Source organism: Sminthopsis crassicaudata, chromosome 4 (assembly GCF_048593235.1).
Source record: "Sminthopsis crassicaudata isolate SCR6 chromosome 4, ASM4859323v1, whole genome shotgun sequence".
Lineage (NCBI taxonomy): Eukaryota > Metazoa > Chordata > Mammalia > Dasyuromorphia > Dasyuridae > Sminthopsis > Sminthopsis crassicaudata.
Window position 1 is genome coordinate 75,116,890 of NC_133620.1, and position 25,214 is coordinate 75,142,103.

At 30.7% G+C, this 25,214-nt stretch overlaps 1 protein-coding gene across 2 annotated transcripts in view; it reads left to right on the forward strand.

The window, feature by feature from the left end:
* HMCN1 (hemicentin 1) overlaps nucleotides 1-25,214 on the forward strand; it is a 478,149-nt gene that overhangs the window by 203,807 nt on the left and 249,128 nt on the right. For both annotated transcript variants that reach the window (XM_074308592.1, XM_074308593.1), the window contains exons 7-11: nucleotides 10,162-10,282; nucleotides 12,638-12,901; nucleotides 15,081-15,225; nucleotides 17,395-17,516; nucleotides 20,841-21,116. In XM_074308592.1, the coding sequence (XP_074164693.1) occupies nucleotides 10,162-10,282; nucleotides 12,638-12,901; nucleotides 15,081-15,225; nucleotides 17,395-17,516; nucleotides 20,841-21,116 (928 nt within the window). The remainder of the gene's footprint in view (nucleotides 1-10,161; nucleotides 10,283-12,637; nucleotides 12,902-15,080; nucleotides 15,226-17,394; nucleotides 17,517-20,840; nucleotides 21,117-25,214) is intronic.

Genomic DNA, 25,214 nt, shown 5'->3' on the forward strand with positions numbered 1-25,214 from the left:
GTGGATGAGACTTTTTCTTTGATCCCAAAGTTCAGAACTAAGAGCAATGAGTAGAAGTCAGAAAGAGATAAATTTAAGATAAAAAAATTTCCTAACAACTAAGTCAGTCCTAAAATGAAATAACTACCTCAAGAAGGACAGAGTTTTTTTAACTCCTTTAGAAGCCTTCAGGAAGAGGAGTTGGTTGACCATTTGTCATTTTGTTCTAGTGGACATTCTTTTCAAATATGAGTTTGTCCAGATCAGTCCTGAGGCCCCTTCCAGTTCCTATAGGCTGTGATTTTGCAATACTAAAAAGGAGCTTTAAATAATGCTAGCTCTCTTACTCTTTGCCAATTCCAGGTGCTTTTCTTTCGACTTTGCAATTTCTTAGCTCAATATAAAAGGGAAAACAAAAGATCTCTCTGTTTAGGAAAGAGAAAGCATACATTCGGTGGAAATCTAAGTTCTATCATCAGCTATTTAGTCTGAGACCCATCCCATGCTTTTATTTCTAAAGTGGTGTTATTTCCTCTTGGTTTTATGTGAAAATATAGTCAGATATTATGGTTACAACCCCAAATTGTTCTATTTTTTTAAAATAAGAAAAACCTTTAGCATTATTTCCTATTAGAAAAGAGAATGAAATTCTACTCTAATTAGATTTTATTTCAATTTGGAATGTTGAATTTCTCATGGCTTAGTATTTTTTATCAAGATCATGAGTTAATTCAGTACCATAAAGATTAACTTTATGGTTTATTCTCTATTACCATGGTATAGATGTATTATGATTTTGTTTCTATAAATAAGTTTAGTATTTATTCCTAACTGAAACTACATATTAGTGTACCTTATTCTCTCTTTTATATATTTTAATAGTTTTTATTTACCAGATATATGCCTGGGTAATTTTACAACATTGACAATTGCCAAATCTTTTGTTCTAATTTTTTCCTTGCTTCCCCCCGCCCAGAAGGCGGGTTGACCAATACATGTTAAATATGTTAGAGTATAAATTAAATACAATATATGTATACATGTCCAAACAGTTGTTTTGCTGTACAAAAAGAATCGGACTTTGAAATAGTGTACAATTAGCCTGTGAAGGAAATCCAAAATGCAAGTGGACAAAATTAGAGGGATTGGGAATTCTATGTAGTGGTCCATAATCATCTCCTAGAGTTCTTTTGCTGGGTGTAGCTGGTTCAGTTCATTACTGCTCTATTGGAACTTATCTGGTTCATCTCATTGTTGAAAGTACCTTATTCTCTTAATTATATTCTGTGTTGGAAAATAAATCTACCCTGAATTATTTTTAGCTAAAATAAATCTAGATATAGACATGTTTTAAGACTAAAAACATGAAAAAATAATATTAAAATTAATTTTTATTATAATTACGAAAGCTGTAGGTACCACTACTGATTAGTCACTTTTGGAAAAAAAGGTAAGGGAAATTTTATGTAAATTTAGTTCCCTAAAATATAGTGATCCACTTAGTTGTTTAATTTTTTACTATATTGTTTCAAGATAGTGTCTTTTCAAAAAGCTTCTTAATAATCTAATTTTAATGTTGAAAATAATGAGAAGCCACTGGAATTTATTGAGTAGGCAAGATGATCTGTGTGAAGATCATAATGGAAGTTGTCTGGACGATGGAGTTGGGAAAGTCTTAGTTCAGGGAAAACAATGAGAGTAAGATTGTAGTGGTCCAGGTATGAGAAGATGAGGGTCCAAAGGTTGCCATGTATGAGTAGAGAGAAAGGCATGCATATGAAAGATGTAAATGTAGAAATTACAGGATTTGGCAATGGATTAGGTATCAAATATGAGTGAAGGTAAGGGATCACAGTGACTCTGATATTGCAAATGTGGTTGACATGGAGGATAGTGGTACCTTCAACAGTAATAAAAAAGTTTGGAAGAGAAGACTTTACAGAAGAGAGTTAATGAATTATTTTAGACATGTTGACTTTGAGATGTTGGGTTATCCAATTTGAGATATCCAAAAGGCAGTCAATGACATAGAAGTAGATTTCAAGAAAAAGATCAGGACTAACTATATAGATCTGGGAATCTTTTCATGGATGAAAATTGAACCTAAAAGAGCTGATAACATCAAAAACTGAAAGAATACATAAAGTAAAAAATAGTCTTCAAGGTCATCCACAGTTTTTTGAGGTGACATGGATAATATAAAGATATATGAGAAAATACTAAGGAGACATGCCAGACATGTAGAAAGAGACCAACATCTCTTGCCAACAACACCATATTTCTTATGGTGAATAATATTGCATTCACATATTGTACTTTTATATATCCATTCCCCAAATGATGGGAACCCCATTAGTTTCCAGTTCTCCCCTGCCTTTTCTAATCCCACATTTAGGAGCATGAAGTTTATTTTGCCTTGGGATTATTCTTCCTTTTAATGTCTCTTCAAACTTTGTCCCTGCCTGTTTCCATGATGAGTTTGATGAATTTAACAAAACTATTTGTCTGCCTATGTGTGTACACAATTCTCATTAGTCTGATTCTAATAAAGGTGAAATACACCCAATATCGATTCTATACAGCCTTTTGCACTATTTTTTCTCAATTGAGAGATCTCAGTTACAAATAGTAAGCTTCTCTAAGCTCTTGTTCTTCTTTTTTTTTTTTAATACTAACATATTCCTTTTAGCCTCCCTAAGTCTAAAACCCTAAAAATAGGAACATCCATTTCCATGTCCTCTGTTTTTCTTATTTAATTTCCTCAGTGCCTTTTGAAGACAAAATTTCTGATGGAACACTTATGTTTTTCTCTTGGTATTAGAATATTAGCACTATAACATTAAATGGGACTTTCCAATTAATTAAAAAAACTGAATTGTTGAAAGTTCCCCCATCCCCCTTGGGTTTGAATCTCAAAATTTCTATTTAATTCTGTTCTTTTAATGAGAAATGGTTAAATATCCTCTATTTAATTAAAAATTTCCTTCAATGTATGATTACACTCAACTTTTCTGAATAATCAATTTTTGAACGTAAGCATATTTTTTAACTTTTTGGAATTTTATATTTCAAGATATCCTCTTTGTTTGATATTGTGTGATTCTTATGGTTGTTCCTTAGTTCTGAAACTCTTTCTTTGTGGATTCTTGCAGTAATTTGGAAATGCAGTATTTAGAATGTGCCATTCTTGGAACTTTTCCTTTTAAGATTTCTTTTAGAAGATGAATAGTTGGTTAATTCTATTTTCAAATGCCTTCAAATTCCAATAGTAAGTTGTTTTTTTTTAAATCATGATTCTTAGATGATGTTTTTTTGACCTGTTTCCCATTTCCCAGGTCAACAGTTCAGCTTATACTTTATATATTCTATTTTTCCATATATATATATATATATATATATATATATATATATATATATATATATATATATATATATATATATATATATATATATATGACCCTCAATTTCTTATATCTACATTTTTTGTACAGGTTGTCCTCCCTCACTGGAATGCACTCTCTCCTCACTTCCAATGCTGGGAACATCTAGATTTCTTTAAAGACACATTCTAATAAGATCTCCTAATGAGATATTTTTGATTCCCAAACTACTGGTGTTTGCACCTCACCAGTTACCTTGTAATTTGTTTTGCATATATATTTTATCAATAGATATATGTAGGTATATAAATGTACATATGATAAAGAAAAAATAGAAATAGATATATTTAATAATTATCATCACAGCACATATGTATATCAATCATATGTATAACATAAATATCATTTAATCAGTAACTAACAAAGCTGATAAAAAGAAATACAAATATCTTGAACATTCATGCATATACATAGGGTATTTGTACTTACACCCACATGAACATATAAATACATACCCATATGCATCTAGTTTCCACTGGTAGAATATGAATTCATCTTGGATAAGGATTGTTTTATTATTATATTTGTATTTCTACTATCAACATAGTTTTTGGTATGTAGAAGGCATGTAAATGCTTATTAATTGGTTGATTGAACAGTTTTTCATAACTCAGTTTTTAAGATGATCTTAATGATAAAAACAAAACAAAATAAAACCAAAATATGTTGACCATATACAGGCATAGGCATAATCAGACTACACATATAAATGCCCAATAGAATTAGGAACCAGGGAGAGTACATGCTTTTTCTTTTATTGCTCATGAACAACATCCCCATACACACATACGCAAATTCTCATGAACTCTGTAAGGTTAAATAATCATCTTATGAAATGGAAAGAATTTACCAAAAATGATGTATTGTTTATACGAGAGAATTGTTAAAGACATGTATTTATCCAGACAGCTGAATCAAAGCCAGATAAACCTACTTCAGTCATCCAAAATAGAGAAGAATATACATTTACTTCTATTATGTAATGAATATCATTCAAAAAAGTTCTTAAAGAGTTAATATTCTAAAATCTCTTAAGATCTTCAAGGGTCATAAAATATCATATAACCAATGTTGAACTCCGGGGGAAATATTAATTAGGTAAAGTTTAGTTTTGGACTCATTTATTCCCTTAAACTCCACATTCCTTCTTGAATCCTCCTTCTTTCCCTCTCCAGCCCTCACCTTCCACTACTGCTAACCTCCATACCTGGTACAGTAGCATACAGTGATATCACTGGTTACCAGGATCTTCCTCTTTTTACATCCCCATGGAGTTTATATTTCTTTATTTTATTTCCTTTTCAAAATTTACCTTGCCCTGTGCTTTTTTCCTTAGAAAGCTGTCACTTGAATGTTTAGCTAATTCTTAAAACCACAAAACTTTAGAATTTTAGGAAAGCATAGACTTTAAAGTTTATCTAGTCCAATTATTTTGTTTCATATGAAAGAAAAATTAGGATCAGAGACAGAGAGGAAACTTATGCTATGTGATACTCTCAGTAGCTAATAATTCTATATTAATGAATGATGAGTTAGTATATAATCTCTTTCTTTAACCCTGAGCTATCATATGACATTTTGTTTTAACAAGTTTCTTTACTGTTCTCACTTAAAAGGATATGAAAACATCACATGTAAACATACATTCTTGGAAACCCAAAGTTCCCTTAATTTAGCATCAGGTGATACTTTTTGACATTGTTTAAATGATACTATATCGACACTTAGAATAACCATATGTCTTCCATATGTCTTCTACTTCTGTTATTCACTTCACAGTTATGATTTATCTTAATCTGAAAATGGCCAATTTTATTTTATCTGTCTCCCCACCCCCCTTTTTTGCAAAATGGAATTCTAGGAAAGATGAAAAGGAGATAAGACAATAAAATACAAAAACCCTACCTAATAAATAAAATGGCCAGAATTCAAAGAGTTATAGAGAAATTTGACTGGAAATTAAAGTGCATAGAGCTTTCATAATGATAACTATAGCCAATTGGGGTCTCATTTATTTTGGGCCCTGGCAGTTCAAGGTGACTTGGTAACCACTGTATGCTCTGGATACAATTTAAGCCATAACGTCAACATTTATACTGGAACATGGGAAATTATGAGTTCACATGGCAAAAAATAGTCTTTATTGTTACAGCTAAAAATGGTATGAATTGAGAATTTGAATTATATATTGGTAAAAAAGTTATGTTTAAAAATGGTCACTTGAAGAGATTTCTAATAGACAAAGATTTTGAATGTTTATGTTATAAATATAAATTGTTTGTATTGTAATTTAAATAAATGAAATCATTTATTATTGAATGTTCCTTAATTCTCCCAGCATTTTAAAAATTTTACAGATAATGTGAAGACTATTATTCTTTTTTCCACATATAGATTATTAATTTTGGTTGTTTTAAAAGATTAAAATAAATGTAAATAAAAAAATTTAGAAGGGCATGCCAAAATAACAACTAGTGTTTATATAGTACTTTTAAGTAATTTACAAGTATTATCTCACTTGATCCTCACAACAACCCTGGGAGGTTGGTGCTATCCTAATTTTACAGAGGGAAGCTAAGGCAAAGAATAAATGATTTACTGAAGGTCACACAGTTAATAACTGAGGTTGGATTTAAACCCATATCTTCTTGTCTTTGATTTTAGCACACATGTACCATCTATTTATTCTTAAATTAAATACATGTTAAATGTTCAATTTTAAAAATTTTATTTTAAAATTTTTGTTTAATCTTCAATTTTATTTTGACATAATCCAATTAGTATATAATAATGGGAAAGAAAAACATGTTTCCAAACATTTGGTAAAGTTCTAAATTTCTCACTGCTGTTAAATAAATCTGTTGTAACATAACCTTTGTCAGTTGGTTTACCCAGGGATTGTTTGCCAGACAAATTGCACTTGATAGCAACTTGGCAATTTTTTGAATATTTTTGTGCACTTTGTCATCTTTAATAATTATTTTATACTAAGACTCTTTCTTTTTTTTTTTATAAAGGAAAGGGGAACCAAAAAATGTATCTAAAGTTATTTTCATGTAACAAATTTGCTTGTCATAATGTTGGAAGGTTGGGCTGATTATATAAAAAGATAGCTACATGGCTTTAAGATAGTATTTGGTAAAGTGGTAGATAGTCTATTCAGATCCATAGTTTTTATCATCATAAGTGATCATATAGAAAACCTCTAATTTGCAAATAAGTAGCTTACTAAAATTTTATCTGTGAATTGATTGAAACTCAAAATGAATGTTCCAATAGGAAAAAAAAAATGTTGTAAATTGTATTTAAGTTCTCAAGCCAATTCTCAAGGAAATGGCACTCATTGAACCATTATTAATAGTAATTACTAACAATAATTACTATTAATAAGTAATTATTTAATTTGAAGTGCTGGTTTAAAATATTTTGTGGACTAACATGGAAATCTTAACTCATATATATATATATATATATATATATATATGTGTGTGTGTGTGTGTGTATATATATATATATATATATATATATATATAATTTCTATGGGGAATATGTGATTAATAGCCTGAAGAAAACTTAGCACCATGAATCACATATTTCTTCCCTTTTCTCTTCTGTTTCTTTCTCTCACCATAGACATTTTTATGTCTGTCCACTTCTCATTGAGAAAAAAGGAGATAGTTCTGCTAGGGACTGTGTTAAATGATTTACAAATATAATTTTATTTGATCTTTGGATCAATCTTGTGAGATAGGTGGTATTATTATTATTATTATTATTATTACCATTTTACAAATGAGAAAACTAATGTGGACAGAAGTTAATTAACTTGCCCAGGGTCATACCAGGGACCTAGTTAAGTGTCTTAGGCCATTTTTGCCTTCAGATTTTCTGACTCGGGTCCAATGTTGTCTCTAATATCTTCTATCTGCCCGGGAAGGAAACAGTTCTGCACAGTGAGCATATCATATGTATGATAAGGAGGGAACATATTGACTCATGAACAATTTTCTTTTAAACTGACTCTCTTTATAGGGTAGTAAAGATTCCTGTTTATGGTACGGCTATACTTAGTTATTATTAAATTAGAGCTTATTTATATCCTGGATGAGGACCTTCTGATATGATATAAAATGCTTCATTTATATTTTATCACTTTACAAAGATGGATGTCTTTCCATTCTTTATCTATTGTGTGAATTTATCTGTCTACTTAATGAAGATATTTTTTAGTATAAGACAGTTCAGAATAACTATATCCTTGTAATAATTAAATATGTGGTTCCTCGTTGTAATTAATGAAAAAAAGTACAGTTATCTAATACGTTGCTAAGAGCTATTTTTTTCTTTCATCTTTTTTTTATTAATGTTGATATGAAATGTTATTTTTTAAATACTGACACATTTTGGCAGTTTGATCTGCCAAAACTAAAAGACAGCAGTTAGGAATATCACAATCCTAATTATAACCAATTTGAGTTTCTTTATAATTCTCTGACCTTAATCCAAAGTACTTATGATTGTTTATATAAAGTTTGACAGCAAGATTTAACTTAATATAACAGATGTTGAGATGTACTTTGCAAATAGTAGCAAGTACTTAATAAAATTTTGTCCAATTGAATCAAATTTTCTTATGTATTGACCTGGAAGAAAGGTACCATGAAAAAAGATAGAAAAAACAAACAAACAAAAAAAACCACTTTTTTTTCTGAATTGAAGGCCTGTTGCTGAGACATGTTGATTCCATGAATTCAGATAAATCATATAATCTGTCTCAACTAACTGTCATTATAACTTGCAGAGACAGTGCTGACCTGAATTAATGGAGTTTTTAGATTAGGGTTTTCCTTATACCAGTGAAATCAGGTGTAGTTTTCAAACTCATATTTCTATAGACTAATCAACTTAGCAAACATAATAGGGAATCTAAGCTTCTTAAAGTCTGTGGAAGAAGATTGTAGAATTCTATTTCCTGTTCCTCCCCTATTTTTGGGCAAATAACATGGCAGCTCTTCCTTCTCTTCTTTTCTGACTCATTTCTGAAAATATAAATCAATAAAAGTAACTGAGAAAGAGATAGAATTAAAGGAAGTAGACAAAGATATAACTAATTCATAAATATTGTTTATAAATTTAATATTAATTGACTCAGGGTTACACAGCTAGGAAATGCTGTTGTCTGAAGCTGGATTTGAACTTACTTCCTCCTGACTCCAAGGCAGGTGCTCTATCCACTGCACCATCTAGCTGTTCCAAACCTGAGTTTCCTCAGCTGAAAAATAGAAATAATGATATCACTTACATTTAGGTTTATTGTGAGAATAAAATAAGCTAATATTTGTAAAAGCACTTAGCACAATGCCAGGTACAAAAGTGTTATATAAATGCTTATTCCCTTTTCTTTTCCTATCTGTATATGTATATATATCTGCATGTGTGTGTATGCATATATATATATGTATGTATATGTATATGTTTATAGATGTATGAGTATATCCATATGCACACACATATATTTTCATTAGTTGGATAGAATCAAATTATAAATGACTTTGGAAATAAGCCAGAGCAACTGATGAAAGAAGAAATTGAAAGAAACTTATGGAACTTAAACAACCAAAAGATCTAAGAACTATTGATATGTTAATTAAGTAGAATGTATTAATTTGAATTAAGTAAAATGAATTAATTTGGGGAGGGGTCAGAATTAAGTGGGTCAAGGGAAAGGCTTCTACAATAATCTGTGTGAGTTAACAAAGTAGAAGGGAGGTTATTTTTCTTTTTGGGTGTGGGGGGAAGAGGAAGGTGTGGGAATGAGAAATGAATTCCTTTTGGTAATTTGAAGATCTAATGAAAGATTCAAGTGAAGATAAGCAGATGATGGGAACTCCAGCCCCCATAGAGATGTGTATTTAGCAGCCTATAGAATATAAGCTCTTTAAAGATATGGATTGTTCCATTTTTGTCTTTGTATTTCTAGTACCTAGTACAGTAGTCTGAAGGGCTTGAGTTCTTAATAAATGTTCCTTGAATGGAATTCAACTCAAAAAAGTTGAAACCAAGTGAATGGATGAACTTTCTGAATAAGAGAGAAAGAGTAGATTAGAGACTCAAAAACGGAACCTTGCTGTGGATGCTTATGTTAGCCTGACAGTTGGAGGTCAAGAGGAGGAAGAAATGGAGCCCAAAACTTATAGAGTAGAAAATGAATTAGGACAGTGCATTATTACAGAATATAAGGGTAAAAAAAAAAATTTCAAAATCAGGGGGTGGATGGTCATCAGAGTCAAAAGTAAAGTGTGGAATATTTTGTCCCAGTTCATAAATGGTGCAATAAAAATCAAACATAAAAAAGCCAGGAAGCAGGTTTCATTTTTTACCAAATTTTTATTTTTAAAAGTATAACTCAGGTAAATATATCAGGCACTGGGAAGAGGAACATGTATATATATTGTACAAACATGTATCTGTACATATAAATATACACACATGGATATATACATATGTGTGTAAGTTTACTAGCATTGAGAATAGGTTTTTATGTATGTGTTGTTGCACATGCCTGTGTCTTCTGTTCTCAGTGCCTGTAAACTTAAACATTGAGTGCTTAGTAAAAGTGAAGCCTCCTATATTTGGTGTTATGATGGAACATTTCTGTTTTTGAAGCCACACTCATTGCTTTAATATTTTATAAATAATTAGTAGTAACTGTTGATATGGTATATCTTTCAATGTTTTTCAGACATCTAGCAATGGAAGACATTCAGTTCGCATTACTGGCTTAAGTACCATTGATTTCCGAGCTGGCTTTTCAAGAAAACCAACACTAGACTTCAAAAAAACAGTTAGCAGACCAGTACAAGGTTTGTATGGTTGTTTCTTAAATTTACATAGAAGTGCAAATTGAAAATGGTTTTTGGTTTTGGTTATTATACTTATTCCTGTATTATTGTGTACTTTTGTTACATGAAATTGATGTAGGTGAACTTGAAGTCATTGCCATATCTAAATAATATGAAAAAAAATACGAATGCCAAACAAAATATCTTGCATATTTCCTCTTCGAATGATTATTCTCTTGATCCACACATCCTGTTCATTTTAAAAAATATATTAGTTTTATTTTCCTTTGAATGACAGAGATATCAGTAACAAATTACAGAATCACACAATTTTAAGATCAAAAGTGATCTTGCCATCTTCTTTTCCCTTTTAAGTCTTCACTTTTTCAGAGTAAAGCTATATAGTTATTTCAACTTATCCTCAGAAAGTAAAAAATCAAGGTCTTTTTACTTGTCAAATGCCCTTCCCAAAATTCAATATACATAACTCATCAAGGTAAAATCATCACATTTAGACCAGGGTGCTGTCACCTCCTGATTTGTGAAAGTAAATCCATTTTGCCTAAGCTTTCCTTCACTTTGACTAATGAAACATTTTTAACTCCATTCATCTTGCCTAAGCTATCCTTCACTGTTACTAATGAAACATTGTAAACACTATTCAAAAGCACTTATTCATATAAAAACCATTGTATACCCTTGCTATGTGTGGAACTGAATCCTTCTAACTTAATCTACCTTTTTCATTATCCACAAAAATTCAAATTATGCTTATATTGCTCAGAAATAGAGCACAGAATCAATTAATCATATGTTATTGTGCCCATTGTGGCCATGGTAGGTTGAATAAAAATCATGAATCTTCTAAAATGTCCACGTAGATACCTCTGTGATAAAGTATTATATTTATGTTTTACTTTTTAAAAGATACATCAATGGCTTAAAGTATTAAAAGAAATGATTATACTGGATTTCCTAAATAGTTTCTCTGATTAAGAATATATTGTCTTTCACATAAAAGGATGATACTTATCTTTAAGAATTGGCAGTTCAGAAAGGTTAAAGCTAACAGATTTGATCAAAAGAGAAAAATAAGAAAACCTACACTGTATTAATTACCATATTAATTAGTATTAATACCATATTAATTAGTATTGTTTTAGACTAAAATAAAAAGACAATATAAAGGTGGAATCTTGCTTTGGTATAGGAAATAATGAGTTGGTGAATTGAGAAAAATAGAAATTTAGAAACTTAACAAATTTAGAAAAATATATAAAGAATTGGACTTAGGAAGGAATATGTTATCTACCTTCATAGAAACAGAATAAACAAACAGCATGGTCATACATTGAGGTATATGAATGTATATGTGTACAAATGTATGTAATAAATATATCACATACATATATACACATATAGGGTGACTAAAGATATCTATGTGTGTGTATGTATGCCTGTGTGTGTGTGTGTATGTGTGTATCTGTGCTTAATTGTGGCTTTCTTGTGGATAGGGATGAGAAAGGGGGGAAAAGAATAAAGCAAAAAGTGAACAACAGAGAATAAAACAAAACTACAAGGAAGAAAAAAAAAGATGAACAGCTCTGAACACAATGTGTAGTATTTAAAATATAAATGTTCTTGAAATGGAAATTTATAATTTTATATTTTAAATTTTCTGTTGTATATGTGATAATTTTTTTCTTTTCCTATTTTATATTTAGGTTTTAAATAAATAATTTTAAAAAAAGGATATATAAAAAATTAGCTGGCAGCCTAAATTATCTATTATATAATCATACATACACACACATATATGGACATATGGGTATATACATGTGTAATATACACATATAGCGTTTTATTATATATAAATATGAATATAACAAAATATATATATAGTTATTAATCATGTATAATATACATTTAGACAGATTATATATATATATGTATATATACATATATATACATATACATATATATATATATATATATATGTACTTTTGTACATAAATATGTGTATATGTATTGTGTGTATGCGTATATCTCACAGTGGAGAGAATGGTATATCTAATGACAAGAAGACCTGAGTCTCAAACACTTTCTGGCTAGATGCCAGCAAATCACTTAATTTTTTCTACTTCAGTTTCTTCAACTGAAAAATGGGAGTAATAAGAACACTAACCACCCTGGGGGGTTATGAGGATCAAATGGTAAAAAATTTTATAAAGTGCTTAGAACAGTACCTGACACATAATAGGGCAATTAATAAATGTTTGTTCCCTAAATTCTTTCTTTAACAGCAAAAGCCAAAGTTTATATCAAAACATAAGTACAGAGTAAGTGCTCTTCCAAATAACTATTTTTTTCTTGTAGGTATACCTACATATGTCCTTTTGAATACCTCTGGGATATCTGTTCCTGCCAGAGTGGATCGTCTTGAACTTCTGAGTATCTCTGGCGATCCTCTTAAAACTATTCCTGTTAAATATTATCCTGATCGAAAACCATATGGCATATGGAACATTTCTGACTTCATTCCACCAAATGAAGCTTTTTTCCTTAAAGTAACAGGTTATGATAAGGATGATTATCTTTTCCAAAGAGTTTCAAGTGTGTCATTCTCTAATATTATTCCAGGTAAGTCATTCTTAAGAATTCTGAATATCTGTATATCAAGAAATTAATACAATAAAGTTGTCTTACAAAGCATTAGTGGACTAGAGATTAGTTACTATGTGTTTAAATAATTTATTTTACTAATGTATTAGTCACTTGGGTTGATTATATCTATTACCTTATCTATAAAATGGAATATCCCATAGTTTCTGTTGAACACTTAAACAAAATCCACCCACAATGTAGTGAAGTTTAATTTGACATTTATTAATTTGATGGAGCTAAAAAATCAAATTGATCTCTAAAAATATACTTTAATTTAAATTATCCAATTTTAGTTTGTGTATTTCAGATTAAACATGTAATTTCAGATCTTAGTTTTTTTTTTTTTGATTAATTAATGTTCAATTAACAACTGAACATTTTTGTTTAGTTAATAGAGAAGCTCAAGAATGACTTTGGACTTTTGGTTGTTAGGGGACAACATTTACAGAATTATGAATTATATGGACAAACAAACCAGATTATGTTACCAATTATCTATATGTAAGAATTGTTTTGTTTTTGTGTTGTTCTTGAATCAATCTAACTGTAATCTTATTTTTTTTTCAGCATGAACATGTAAGTTTTACTTCTAATGAAATTCTTGACATATATAAATTGAAGTTTATGTTTTATATTTTAATAGTATTTTATTTTTTCAAATACAGGTATAGATAGTTTTCAGTATTCATTTTTAAAGAAAATTCTATTTTACAAATTTTTATCCCTAAGTTCCTTATCTCCCCTTTCTTCAAAACAGCAGGCAGTCTTATATAGGTTAAATATGTGCAGTTCTGTTTTTGTTTGTTTGTTTGTTTGTTTGTTTGTTTTTTGCTGAGGCAATTGGGGTTAAGTGACTTGCCCAGGGTCACACAGGGCTTATTCAGGGCTGGTGCTCTATCCACTGTGCCACCTAGCTGCTCCTGTAATTCTTTTAAACATATTTCCATATTTATCATGTTGTACGAGAAAAATCAGATCAATAAGGAATAAAAACCATGAGAAAGAAAAAAAAATAAGCAAACAAATAACACAAACAAACAAAAGCGGAAATACCATGCTTCGATAAATATGGAAATATGTTTAGAAGAGTGGCACATTTCTTTAACCCATATTGGATTACTTGCTATTTAGGGGAGGGGGAAAGTGGAGAAGGAGGGAAAAAATTATGAAACACAAGATTTTACAAAGGTGAATGTTGAAAACTATCTTTGCATGTATTTTGAGACCAGAGCACTGCCCCAGGGCACAAACATTAAGATCACACAAATTATGATTTTTAAAATATTGTGAAATATTTATGTTTTTTATATTTACTTTTTTTTTTTGACAATACATGTACTCCTTTAGCAGCATAGAAACAACTTAAACTGAGCTTCTCATTACCTAATTAAAAACAACTAAAATTGATTTGAGATCAGGTAAGTCATAAAGGAGATAGAATACTAGACGAAGTCAGGAGGATTTGAGTGCCTCATTACATTACTAACTGTGTGGTCTTGGACAAGCTATTTAACTCCTCTGTTAGAAATTTTCTTCATCTGTAAATTGAGATGGTTGGATTTGATAGCTTCTAAGCTGCTTACAGCTTTTAATCTATAATCCTTAGAGGTACTATAGCAGTTAACTTGTCTTCCTATTAATTTTGTCTTCATGACTTTTTTATTATTTTCAGTTATGAATTATTCATTTGATTAGAAATGTTAATTTGTATTTTTTGTTCTAAAAGGTCTTCTTGATCTGAATATATTATCTACTTTTGACACCAAATTGCCTAATTATTGCTCTGTTCATAATTACCAGCTTCTGTAATTATGATGCTAGGTAGGACAATAGCTAAAAGATATAATTCAATTACCTATTTATGGGTTTAGTAAGTACTTGATATCAGTGGAAGTAGGACAATCCTTAAAGCTTTTTCATATGTAACATTCTAAAATCTTTATTGTACCATATGGACCTCACAGAAATGGTTGCAACACTGATGCTTTTAGACTTTTTAAAGAAATATTTTAAATGGGACATGTGGATAATATCAGTAATTAGATTATCAGTGATTTCCTGTAATAATTTCAAAATTAATATTTGTGAATATCAGTAAGTAACCAGAATTAGAATGGACTTTTCACATATAATGGGTCGTTTTTGCTTCTTCCAGATGCTCCCAAAGTTACAATGCCCAAGAAAACCCCAGGATACTACCTCCAGCCAGGCTATATTCCTTGTTCTGTAGAGAGTCTTCTGCCTTTTACTTTGCGTTTTGTCAGAAATGGAGCGACACTAGGAGTGAACCAGTACTTGAAGTATGTAACAATTATCAAATATAAAGCTATATGTCATTAAGAAAATCTGAATTAAATTGCATCATTATTCTTCTTTCCCCAAGGGAAGGTATGAAAGCGCCATAAATTTTGTTTTAATGCCTTGTTTCAGTATAATCATAGTTATTCCCTCCTTAGGTGTTGTTGATAGCTGGAATGAAAGCAGGACATAGGAGTACATATGGTTATGTCATATAAAAACATTACAAAGCATGGATCAGAACCTCTTCTTTGTAAAAACAAGTCACTGTCCATTGATATTTGATACCCATTAAATACATTAGACTTCCTTTTTTAAAAAATTACATAATAGTAATTAAAAAGATTTATCTGTATGACCCCAATTTTTTCTTCATTACTCCCTCACCAAAAATGTAATATTTCTTACTCTGAATCAGTAAGGCAAAATGTGCTTGTAGGCAGTGATTCAGGTTGTTGATTTCAAGTGAGGAGCACATTTTTGTATAGGTAAAACCACAACAAGGTGCAAGGAATTTAATTAGGAAAAATTAGGTAATCATTTAAAAATTGGTAAGGACAGAGAAGAGAGAAGTTTTAGAGAAAAGATAAGGAAAGGATTTCTTTAACCTTCCTACCATAAAACAGTACATTAAAAACAAACAAACACACACAAAAAAACAATTGAAGAATAATGCCTTATGTAAGTCTGACATTGTTAATTGAATATAGAATAAATAGTTTCTGTAAACCACTATAGTTGGCCATTTTAGATTACACAGCCCACTTTTATAAGGGGCTTTTGTAATTTTTTATACTTTTTTTGTACTTTTATTAAGTGAAAATAATGGCAAAGACATCATGAACTATTCAGTTAAATTTTCCCTGCTTTGATGAATAAAATTGTTTTTTTCATGACTTATTTTCTTAATTTCATATTCAATAATCTAGAAACATAAATGACTAATGAAATCAAACATTCACTATATGTAACTGACTAATGTAGTCAAGTAATAATAATTCTTCAAAGTTTAGATTGCATCTTTTGACAGTGGCACTTCGAGTATAGACATTTATTCATTAATTCTAAAACACCCCTAGGAATAAAGCCATAATTTTTTATTTATTTCTGTAATTTTGAGTCTTTGAGAATTGATGAGTCCTTGGTGAATGTTTTAATAAATTCTTTGGATGAGAGAAGCTAAAGAGAGGTGGTTTTAATTAATGAAAATTTTAGGTATCACAATAGAACCTAGCTTATAAATAGTATGGGATTGGGTCTTCCTCTGTGACAGTGGAGGGGCCCTTCAATGTTACACAGTATTAGAAGTCAGAATCAGGATCACTGATTTTGAGATGGAAGGCAACTTAGAATTAGTTTGGAATTTAGTTTAATTCTTTTCTTATTCAGATGAAGAAGCCAAGGTCTGGAGAGCAAGGGTGAATTCCTTGAGGTTACCTGATTATTATGTAGCAGAGAGAATTTGAACTTGGGTTTTTGGACAACCCCAGATCTAGCAATCAGTCTTTCATCTATATTATGCTCCCTCTAATTTGCTGATATGTAGATTATTCAACAAGTATATGAAGTTTCATATTTCTGGTGTATTTGACTTGCTACATACAGGAGGGAACAGATAACAGGTCTGGATTAAGGGTGCTTATGTTTGCTTCTCTCATTTCTAAAGACCATTTCTAAAACAAAACAAAATCAAACCAAACAAAAAAGTCTTACTCACTGAGGAAGGCCCTAATACATTTAACACCAGATGAACTTTATTTAATCATGTTTGCTGACCTTTTTTATAAAAAAGCAAATACTTTCTATATTTGAAATAGGCTCTAAATTTTCAGCCCTATAATATGAATTTTTGAATGTAGCTTATATGAGAGTGTAAAGTAAATTGAGAATTGACTAGAGGTGAGAAGTAATATGACAAATGCCTTCCCCAGTTTTATCTTATTCTGACAAAGAAGTTGTATATACCTCATATAGTAAACATGATTCCAGAGGTCAGAACCACAGCTTAAAATAATATTCAGCATCTCTCTACAGTCTGTTATCTTTAGTGACATCATGATAACAACGTTACTTTCTAAACATCGTCCAGGAGTTAGAGATGTAGAATTGGTATTATGTAGTTAGATTTTGTTTTAATACTTACTGGAAAGTTTTTCTTATTTTTTTTTCAGAGAATCAGCAACTGTAAATTGGGATATTGAAAAAGTTACCTTGTCAGATGAAGGTTACTATGAATGTGAAGCTACTAGCACTGCAGGAACTGGTCGGGCAGAAACTTTTTTTGATGTTTCAGGTAAATATAATTTAATTCTTCCATATAATAAAACATTGTTTTATGCATTATCTGATTAAGTAATGTGGGTTAATTTAAAGTAAGCCTCATTGTTATAGAATGGAATAGTTTTCAAATCATAGAAACAATCATTTTTCTTTGAAAGAATAAAATTATTTAATGGATGGGGCTTATTCTGTTATTAAATCATTAATATGTATGTACGTATATGTATATGCCCTCCCATGCATGATGATACATCTATGCATGTATACATATGTGTATACATGCATTTTATATATTTATATAGATATAGATTTATATAGTAATAAATATTAGATGTTTAGATACCAGTAGAGGAAGTCCTCTTGCTTCACCAACCTCACCTCTGTTACTGTTTTATATATGCACACACACACAAACATATATACATATACATATATATGTCTAATTGATATATATATCAATTAGACTTGAATCTTATAGGGTTTCTTCTCCTCTCTCTGTCTCTGTATATCTCTTTACATGCTCTTCCTTCCCTTTATCATCTTTTGCACTCTCTCTCTCTTTCTCATTCTCTCTCTCTTTGCTCCCTTTTCCTCTTCATCCATCCATCTCTTTTTCTTTCCATCATCTTTCATGCTCTCACTTTCCTTCACTTTTACTCTGTATAAATTTATGTGTACATACACACAATGTATCACAAAATCTTGCCCTAGTTTTAAACTTTAAGATTACCAGAATTGCAAAGCCAACAAATATTAAAAAAAAACATAATCTGAAATGTTAATTATTTGATTTATTTACAGTTATTTTGTGACTTTTGAATAAGCTTATAATTTTATATATTACATGAAATACCAGTTGGTAAATTGTCATCTAGAAAATGTCATGTATATATAAAATTATAAGCTTATTCAAAAGTCACAAAATAAATGCAAAAATCAAATAATTAACATTTCAGATTGTTTTTTTTAACTAGAATAGCCAAACACAGAAGATTATCATTATTTGAGATTTATGTTGTGTGTCTGTCTAAAAAAATTTAAAACATTTTACAAAAGACATTAAGAAACACATGGAAATCTTCATTACATCTTAATGAGATAGAATGCCCCCACAAAGGGATAAAAGTTTTGTTTTTTGTTTTTGTTTTTGTGAGGGAGGGGGAAGAAGGCTGACCTACTCACTGCTTATTTATTCCTCTTCTTCAAGATTTTCAAATTCTTAGTTGGCATCCTGACTGCCACTGGAAATGTAGACTACAATTTCAGACATTCTGCCTGCCCAGAACTAAACATTTGTTTACATCTTATTTGTAACACAATTAATTCTTACCATATGTAATGGCATACTATTTTTAACGTGCTAGCAAATAATAGTAACCATATATTGTTTTGGTCAGAGCAGTATTTCTGTTTCAGTTTTCTCTTTTCATCTGCTTTATATGTATGAATACATAATTTTTATTTTTTATTTATGAACAAATATTTTAAAGCAATTTAAGACTAAAATTCTTTCAAAATGTATGTTATGCTTATGAATCTAAGATTCGTTATTTTTATTATTAGTAAATTAGGTTTGAAATGTAACATGGCAACATGTAAGTAAAGAATGCACATCACTTGTTCTGCAAACAAAACTACTTGTAGTGTCTTGTTCTTACAAAAATACAGTTTGTCTTCTAAAGAACTTTCATTTTAACAAGTTGACGTACATCATGAACAACACATTTTTTCAACTGTTGTAATTATGGAAGGAATTGGAATAGTGTCAACATTCTTTTACTTTTGAGCAAACAAACACTTGAGCTTTTGTTTTTTCCTTCCCAGCAGTATTAATTTAAGTGAAGGAGAACAGTGAAGTAGTTTAAGGGAAGAGTGGATTCAGACATATTGCTTGAATGAGAAGAGAGGACTAATAAAGGCTTGTGAACTGACTTTAATGAGCCTTGGCTCTATGTGTTTTACAGATTTCTATATGTGAGCCACACAGATATGTTTTCAATGTATCTACATACGTACAAACCTCAATGTGTCTATACATGTAAATATGCATATATATGTATGTATGTTTGTATATGTGTATGTGCATGCATATGAACCAGATGTAGACTAAAAAATTCCTAATTGTGAAATTTTCTGTCAAAGGCTTGGAAACACTTTAAATTCATATCTATAGGTATATGTGTATGTGTGTGTGTTTGCTTATTTATTAATGATCTCAGAATTGAAAGAAACTTCCAAAGCTATATAGTCTAACTTATATCTGAGCAAGAATTGTTCTTCTACAAAACATAGAAGAGATTATTCAACCTTTTCTTCAAAATCTTCAGAAAAGAGGATTCTTTAATGTCCCAAAGCATACCATTGTATTTGGGGATAATTCTCGCTATTAAGGAGTATTTTCTTGCTCCCAAGTCTAAATTTGCCTTTTTACAACATTTAGCATTTATGAATTTAGTGTATTACTCTAAGTTTATAGGATTTTTTAAATTACAGGATTAGAGGATCATAGATTTTGAACTAAAAGGGATCTGTCATACCTTCTAATTCAACCTCTTTATTTAATAGATAAGGAAACTGAAAGATGGAGAGATTGAATAATTTGTCCAACATCATAGAATATTAGCTCATAGAATTGGGATTTTAAGCCAGGTCATATGATTCAGAGTCCAATTTTCTTTCCATACCTGTTTCCTACATTTGCCAAAACATGTCTCTTAATATTTTTCTTCTAGCTTTTCTACATAGTTATGTCTTCTCTACTCTACAGAATATTGTATTAGTGTGCTTTTTTACACAGTAAATTTTAATAGATTCATCTTAAAATTTTTCATTTCATGTACTGTATGCGTAGATAATATTAGCAAAGTTGTGGAATGATCAACTGTGAATGATTTTTGTTGTTCCCAGCAATACAATAATCCAACATTACTCTGAAAGATTTATGATGAAAAATGCTATCTATCCATACCCAGAGAAAGAACTGATTGTGTCTGAACACAGACTAAAGCATATTGGGTTTTATTTTTTTTTCTTTTTCATGAGGATTTTTTTGGGAGGAGAGAGAGATCTCCTATTTTCTTTTGCAACATGAATTTTATGGAAATGTTTTGCATAAGTTACATTGGGCCTTCTCAATGCAGGAAAAATGAGGAGGAAGGGGAGAATCTAGAACTGAAGTTTTTAAAACAAATGTAAAAAATGTTTTATATATAATTGGGTAAAATAAGAAAATATTAAAATATAAAAAAGGAAAAAAAGCAAAACAATTTTCATTTCAAATATAAATGACTGAAAATAATTCTTGAGTTTTTGACTTGTGTCTTTTGATTTCCTACAGAGCCCCCTCCTGTTATCCAAGTACCTAATAATGTGACTGTTACTCCTGGAGAACTAGCAACCTTGACATGCCTGGTCATAAGTGCAGTGCCTTACAACCTTACTTGGCAGAGAAATGGTAGAGATGTCAGACTGGCCGATCCAGCTCGAATCAAGACTATGATAAACCTCTCCTTGGAGATTAATAGTGTAAAATTCACTGATGCTGGAGAATATAATTGTGTGGTTTTTAATGAAGGAGGTTCAACAGTCGCTTCAGTCTTCCTTTCTGTGCAAGGTATTATACTGAAAGTTTTCTGAACTGCAGTGTTTTTCTTTTTTCTTTTTTAAAACTCGTTTGCTTTCCCAGCCCTCCTCCTAGCACCCCTGCTAGCTAAGTATAAATTTCTCCAAGTACTTAAGAAATTACAAATATGAATGGAAGAATACTACGTCTATAGTTCTTAAATGGACTCAGTTGTCTATATTACAGAATAAATTTTTACTGTCAACCAAATTATACTTCCAAAAAGCCACTTGAAATATTTAGATTTTCCAACCTATGATTGCATCATGGAGCTTTGATCATTTTAGTTCAGATACTTTCTCCATAGGTGCAGATTTCAATTAATCCTTACCTTCTTGTCTTATTCATTTCTTCTTCCTACCCTTCTGTAAATCCTTCCATAAAGAATATACCCAACATGCCGGGGGCTTTTCAGTGCATATAATGTAGTAGGTGTTTAATAAATGTATTGACTGACTCTTAATAATGAAAAGGTCCTGATGTTGGGCTCCAACTTTCTATTATAGGAACAAGAATGAACAAATACCTGCTTATCAAGTACTTAGTAGGAGCAATTATTGGGAATATAATTGCGAGATAATCTTTGCCTTCAAAAAGTTTATAGTTTAATAAGGGGAGATAAGCATAGAAAGGAGTTATGATCAGCAAAGAATGTTTTGATCTGGAAGACACAAGGATAGTGAGTGGATCCTTAAAGAAGCTTATTTTCTTTTTCAGAAGCACTGTTATAGTAATAGAGTTTCTTGGTAATACAGGGATAGTATAGTTTCCAAACAGAAGTAGATTGGGATGAGTAGTATATCTCTCAGGCAAGGTAAATGGAAGGGTGGTATATTGGAAGCATGATCTGTGGTTTATAGCTGATTACAGATAGTGTGCTATGTTAATACATTCCTCACTTACATAGGGTAGCTTGTCTTTAGGGTGAATATTACAAAACTAAGGGGATTAAGTGTCCAAGGGCATGATTTTGCCCTTCTTGATAAATAATTTAATTTCTTTTGAAAGTAAGTTATTTTACATCTTAGGGAAATTGAACATTTGCATTCTGTACAGAGCTGCTTCTAGGGACTTATTTGACATAAATGGCCATAAGAACCCATTGAGGTTATAAACTAATGGCCAACCAATGTTAAATCTTCAAATGTGCCTCTTCAGAATGTTCTGATAGCAAGCTTTGTATACAACAGCATTAACAGCTTGTCTTATATGTATTAAAATTAAGTTATGTTCAAGGTCATCAATTGAAGATGAGAAACAGCCTGGGAGTTTCTTTTTCATTGCATTTATATATTTTTTTCCAAATGGCTATAGAGCAGCTGGGAAACTTAAAGCAATAAACAAATTACTGTTGGCTTGGTTTTTAGAGTTAAATTGCGGTTCTGCTGCTGTCTCAGCAGAATATGTTACTTTAAACTCTTTATGTAAGAGATTAATTGCATCCAAAAGTTGGGAATGGCTCTGCCCAATATGATCTTGCAAATAATTCTAAACCTGCCTGAGATAACGCATTGGTAATGACATTTATAAGGTGACCTGAATGAATGACCATTGTGTAAAAATAATTATATGAAACCATTGTGAGAATTAAACCCTTTGCTGAAAAAGCACACTTTTGATTCTACTTTTTTTCTTAGTAATGAAAGAAAATTCTCAGGTTTGTGGGTTGACTTTTGGTAGTTAATCTAGTAAAATATATGGGGCAACATTGACCTAGAATTAATTTATTATATTTCTAAGACAGCACACTGTCTGGATGATCTGGGTTGTAACTTGTGTCCTGTAATGTTCCTTGAAGTTGTAAAGATTTGTGAAACTCCAAGTTCTTTTCTAAAGAACTAATTAATCTCTACATTCTGTTTCTAACTGTACCTCTATTCTTAGTGGAAATTTGGGAGAACTAGTCAATCTCTGGATACCTTACTTTCTCATTTTAAAAATTGAGGAGGTTTCCTCTTTTCCTTCCCTTCTTCTTTTTCTTTTCCCATATACAATAAAGCATTTGAAATACAGGCTCATAATGGAGAGTGCCAGATTCATAGTTAAAGGACCTACGTTCAAATGTTGGCTTTGCTATGCCATTTCTCTTATCTAAAAGGGAAAGTCACTTAACCCCTCTGTGCCATAGTTTCTCATGTAGTTAAATCAACATGCATTTATTAAGCTTTTCTCATTTGCCAAACACTGTTCTAAGCACTGAGGATTCTAGAAGAATCAGATATTTAAGGTATTTATAAAGAAAGAATATTTCTCTCCAAAACTTGAAGAAAAGGAGGATGCTGATATCTTACAACTTTCCTTCCTAGGCTTATTTTTAGTTTAATACAAGCTACAAGGGAGAAAATTGAGATAGAGTTTTAGTTATTTTCCCAGTATCACATAGATAATGAGGTTTCTATCAATTCCATCTTAAAGATGGCCTCTGATAACCTGAGCAGCTTTAAATCTTTTAGCTTATGTTCCTAAGTTTTGTCTCAGCAAATTGTTTCTTTTTTAGTATCTGACTAATCCTTTTTAGCTACTCATGTGACATTTAGGCTCACTGAAAACTACTTTGGTGAATGAATTCTGAAATTTATTTGCAGAAAAGAAGGTTTTTCACTCTCTTCTCTGTGGTAGAACAGAAGAATTATTATCTAAATCATTTAATTAAGTGCTGTAATAAACTACCAAAATATATTATTTACATTTTACTCTCTAGATTCTTAGATTCTAAATAGTGTAAATCTTTTCAGAGACATTCTTTTTTGATGTCCTGTCTTATTGGCAGTGGGTTTGGGGAAAAACATTTGATGAAGAAATGCTTTCAAAGCCAACAGGAAGATATATTCCAGAATTTATGGCACTGTTTAGTAGAAAATAAGAGACTACAGTTAATTTGTGGCCACCCAAATGTATTATATTATGGTTGAGCATTCTACTGCAAAACTACAGATGTTTTATGAAATCAACTGCTGTACTTGGAGGCATAATACTTATAATATGCTTTCTTTGTTCTTAACTCATGAAAATATTAATATAATTAATGAAACTTTGATAACTTATATGATGTAAGGCCATAGAATTCATCTCTATAAAATAAGCTGGCCATTGAAAAATTGTTTCCAAATAACAGAAATGAAAGAAAAATCTTTCTCAGGATGAGAAGATGCCTTCAGTATAGTTTTGCTGGCAAAGGCTATGGACTAGATGAGCTCTGAAATTTTTTTCCAGTGTTTGTTTAGCCACACTGAAAGACCATTGGTAACCTTTGAAAGTGTAATTTCAATCAAATGGTGGAGTTAAAAATCATCTTATGACGACTTTAGTAGTGAATTTTTTATGAAATAATGAAGTCATCAAATGTAGGGAAGGAAAAAAATGAGCATTTATTAAGCATCATGCTAAGTATTTTACAGATATTTTCTCATTTGATTCTTATCACCATCCTGTAAAGTAGGTATTATTATCTGCATTTTATAGTTTAGGGAACTAAGGGAACTAATAAGTTAGATGCCTTGCCCAAGATCACAATAAGAGTGTAAGGCTAGATTTGAGTTCAGATCTCTTTAGTCCAAGTATAGAACTCTATCCATTTATAGATATCTCTTTCTATGAGAATACTCTTCTTTCTGGGAGTTTACCAGTAAAGGGTGACAGTTTGAGGGGTCAAGAGTATCAAGAAAGGATTTTGTTTTTGTTTTAGGATAGAAGAAATATGAGTAGGTTACTAGGCAATAGTGAAGTAACCAACAGTGATGAAGTCACTAAGTTGGCAGAGATGCTAAATGAAAGAGTTGTGAAATGGCAGGTGGTCGCAAGCTCCCCAAAAAGATTGTTGATAGTGAGATCAGGAGTATCAGTAGAAAAACTGGCCTTAATAAAGAGGTAGGCCATTTCATTCTTTCACTTTGTCAGAGTAATGTCATTATCCCAGTCACCCATATTCACAATATAGATATTATTCTCTACTCCTCACTCTTTCTTACCTATTATATCCAATCCAATCTCTTCTCAATTCCTGTTGATTTTTACCTTTATAGCATCTCTTATATACAACTCTTCTCTCCTCTGATACTTCCCCCAAATTTTGTGTATACTTTCATTCCT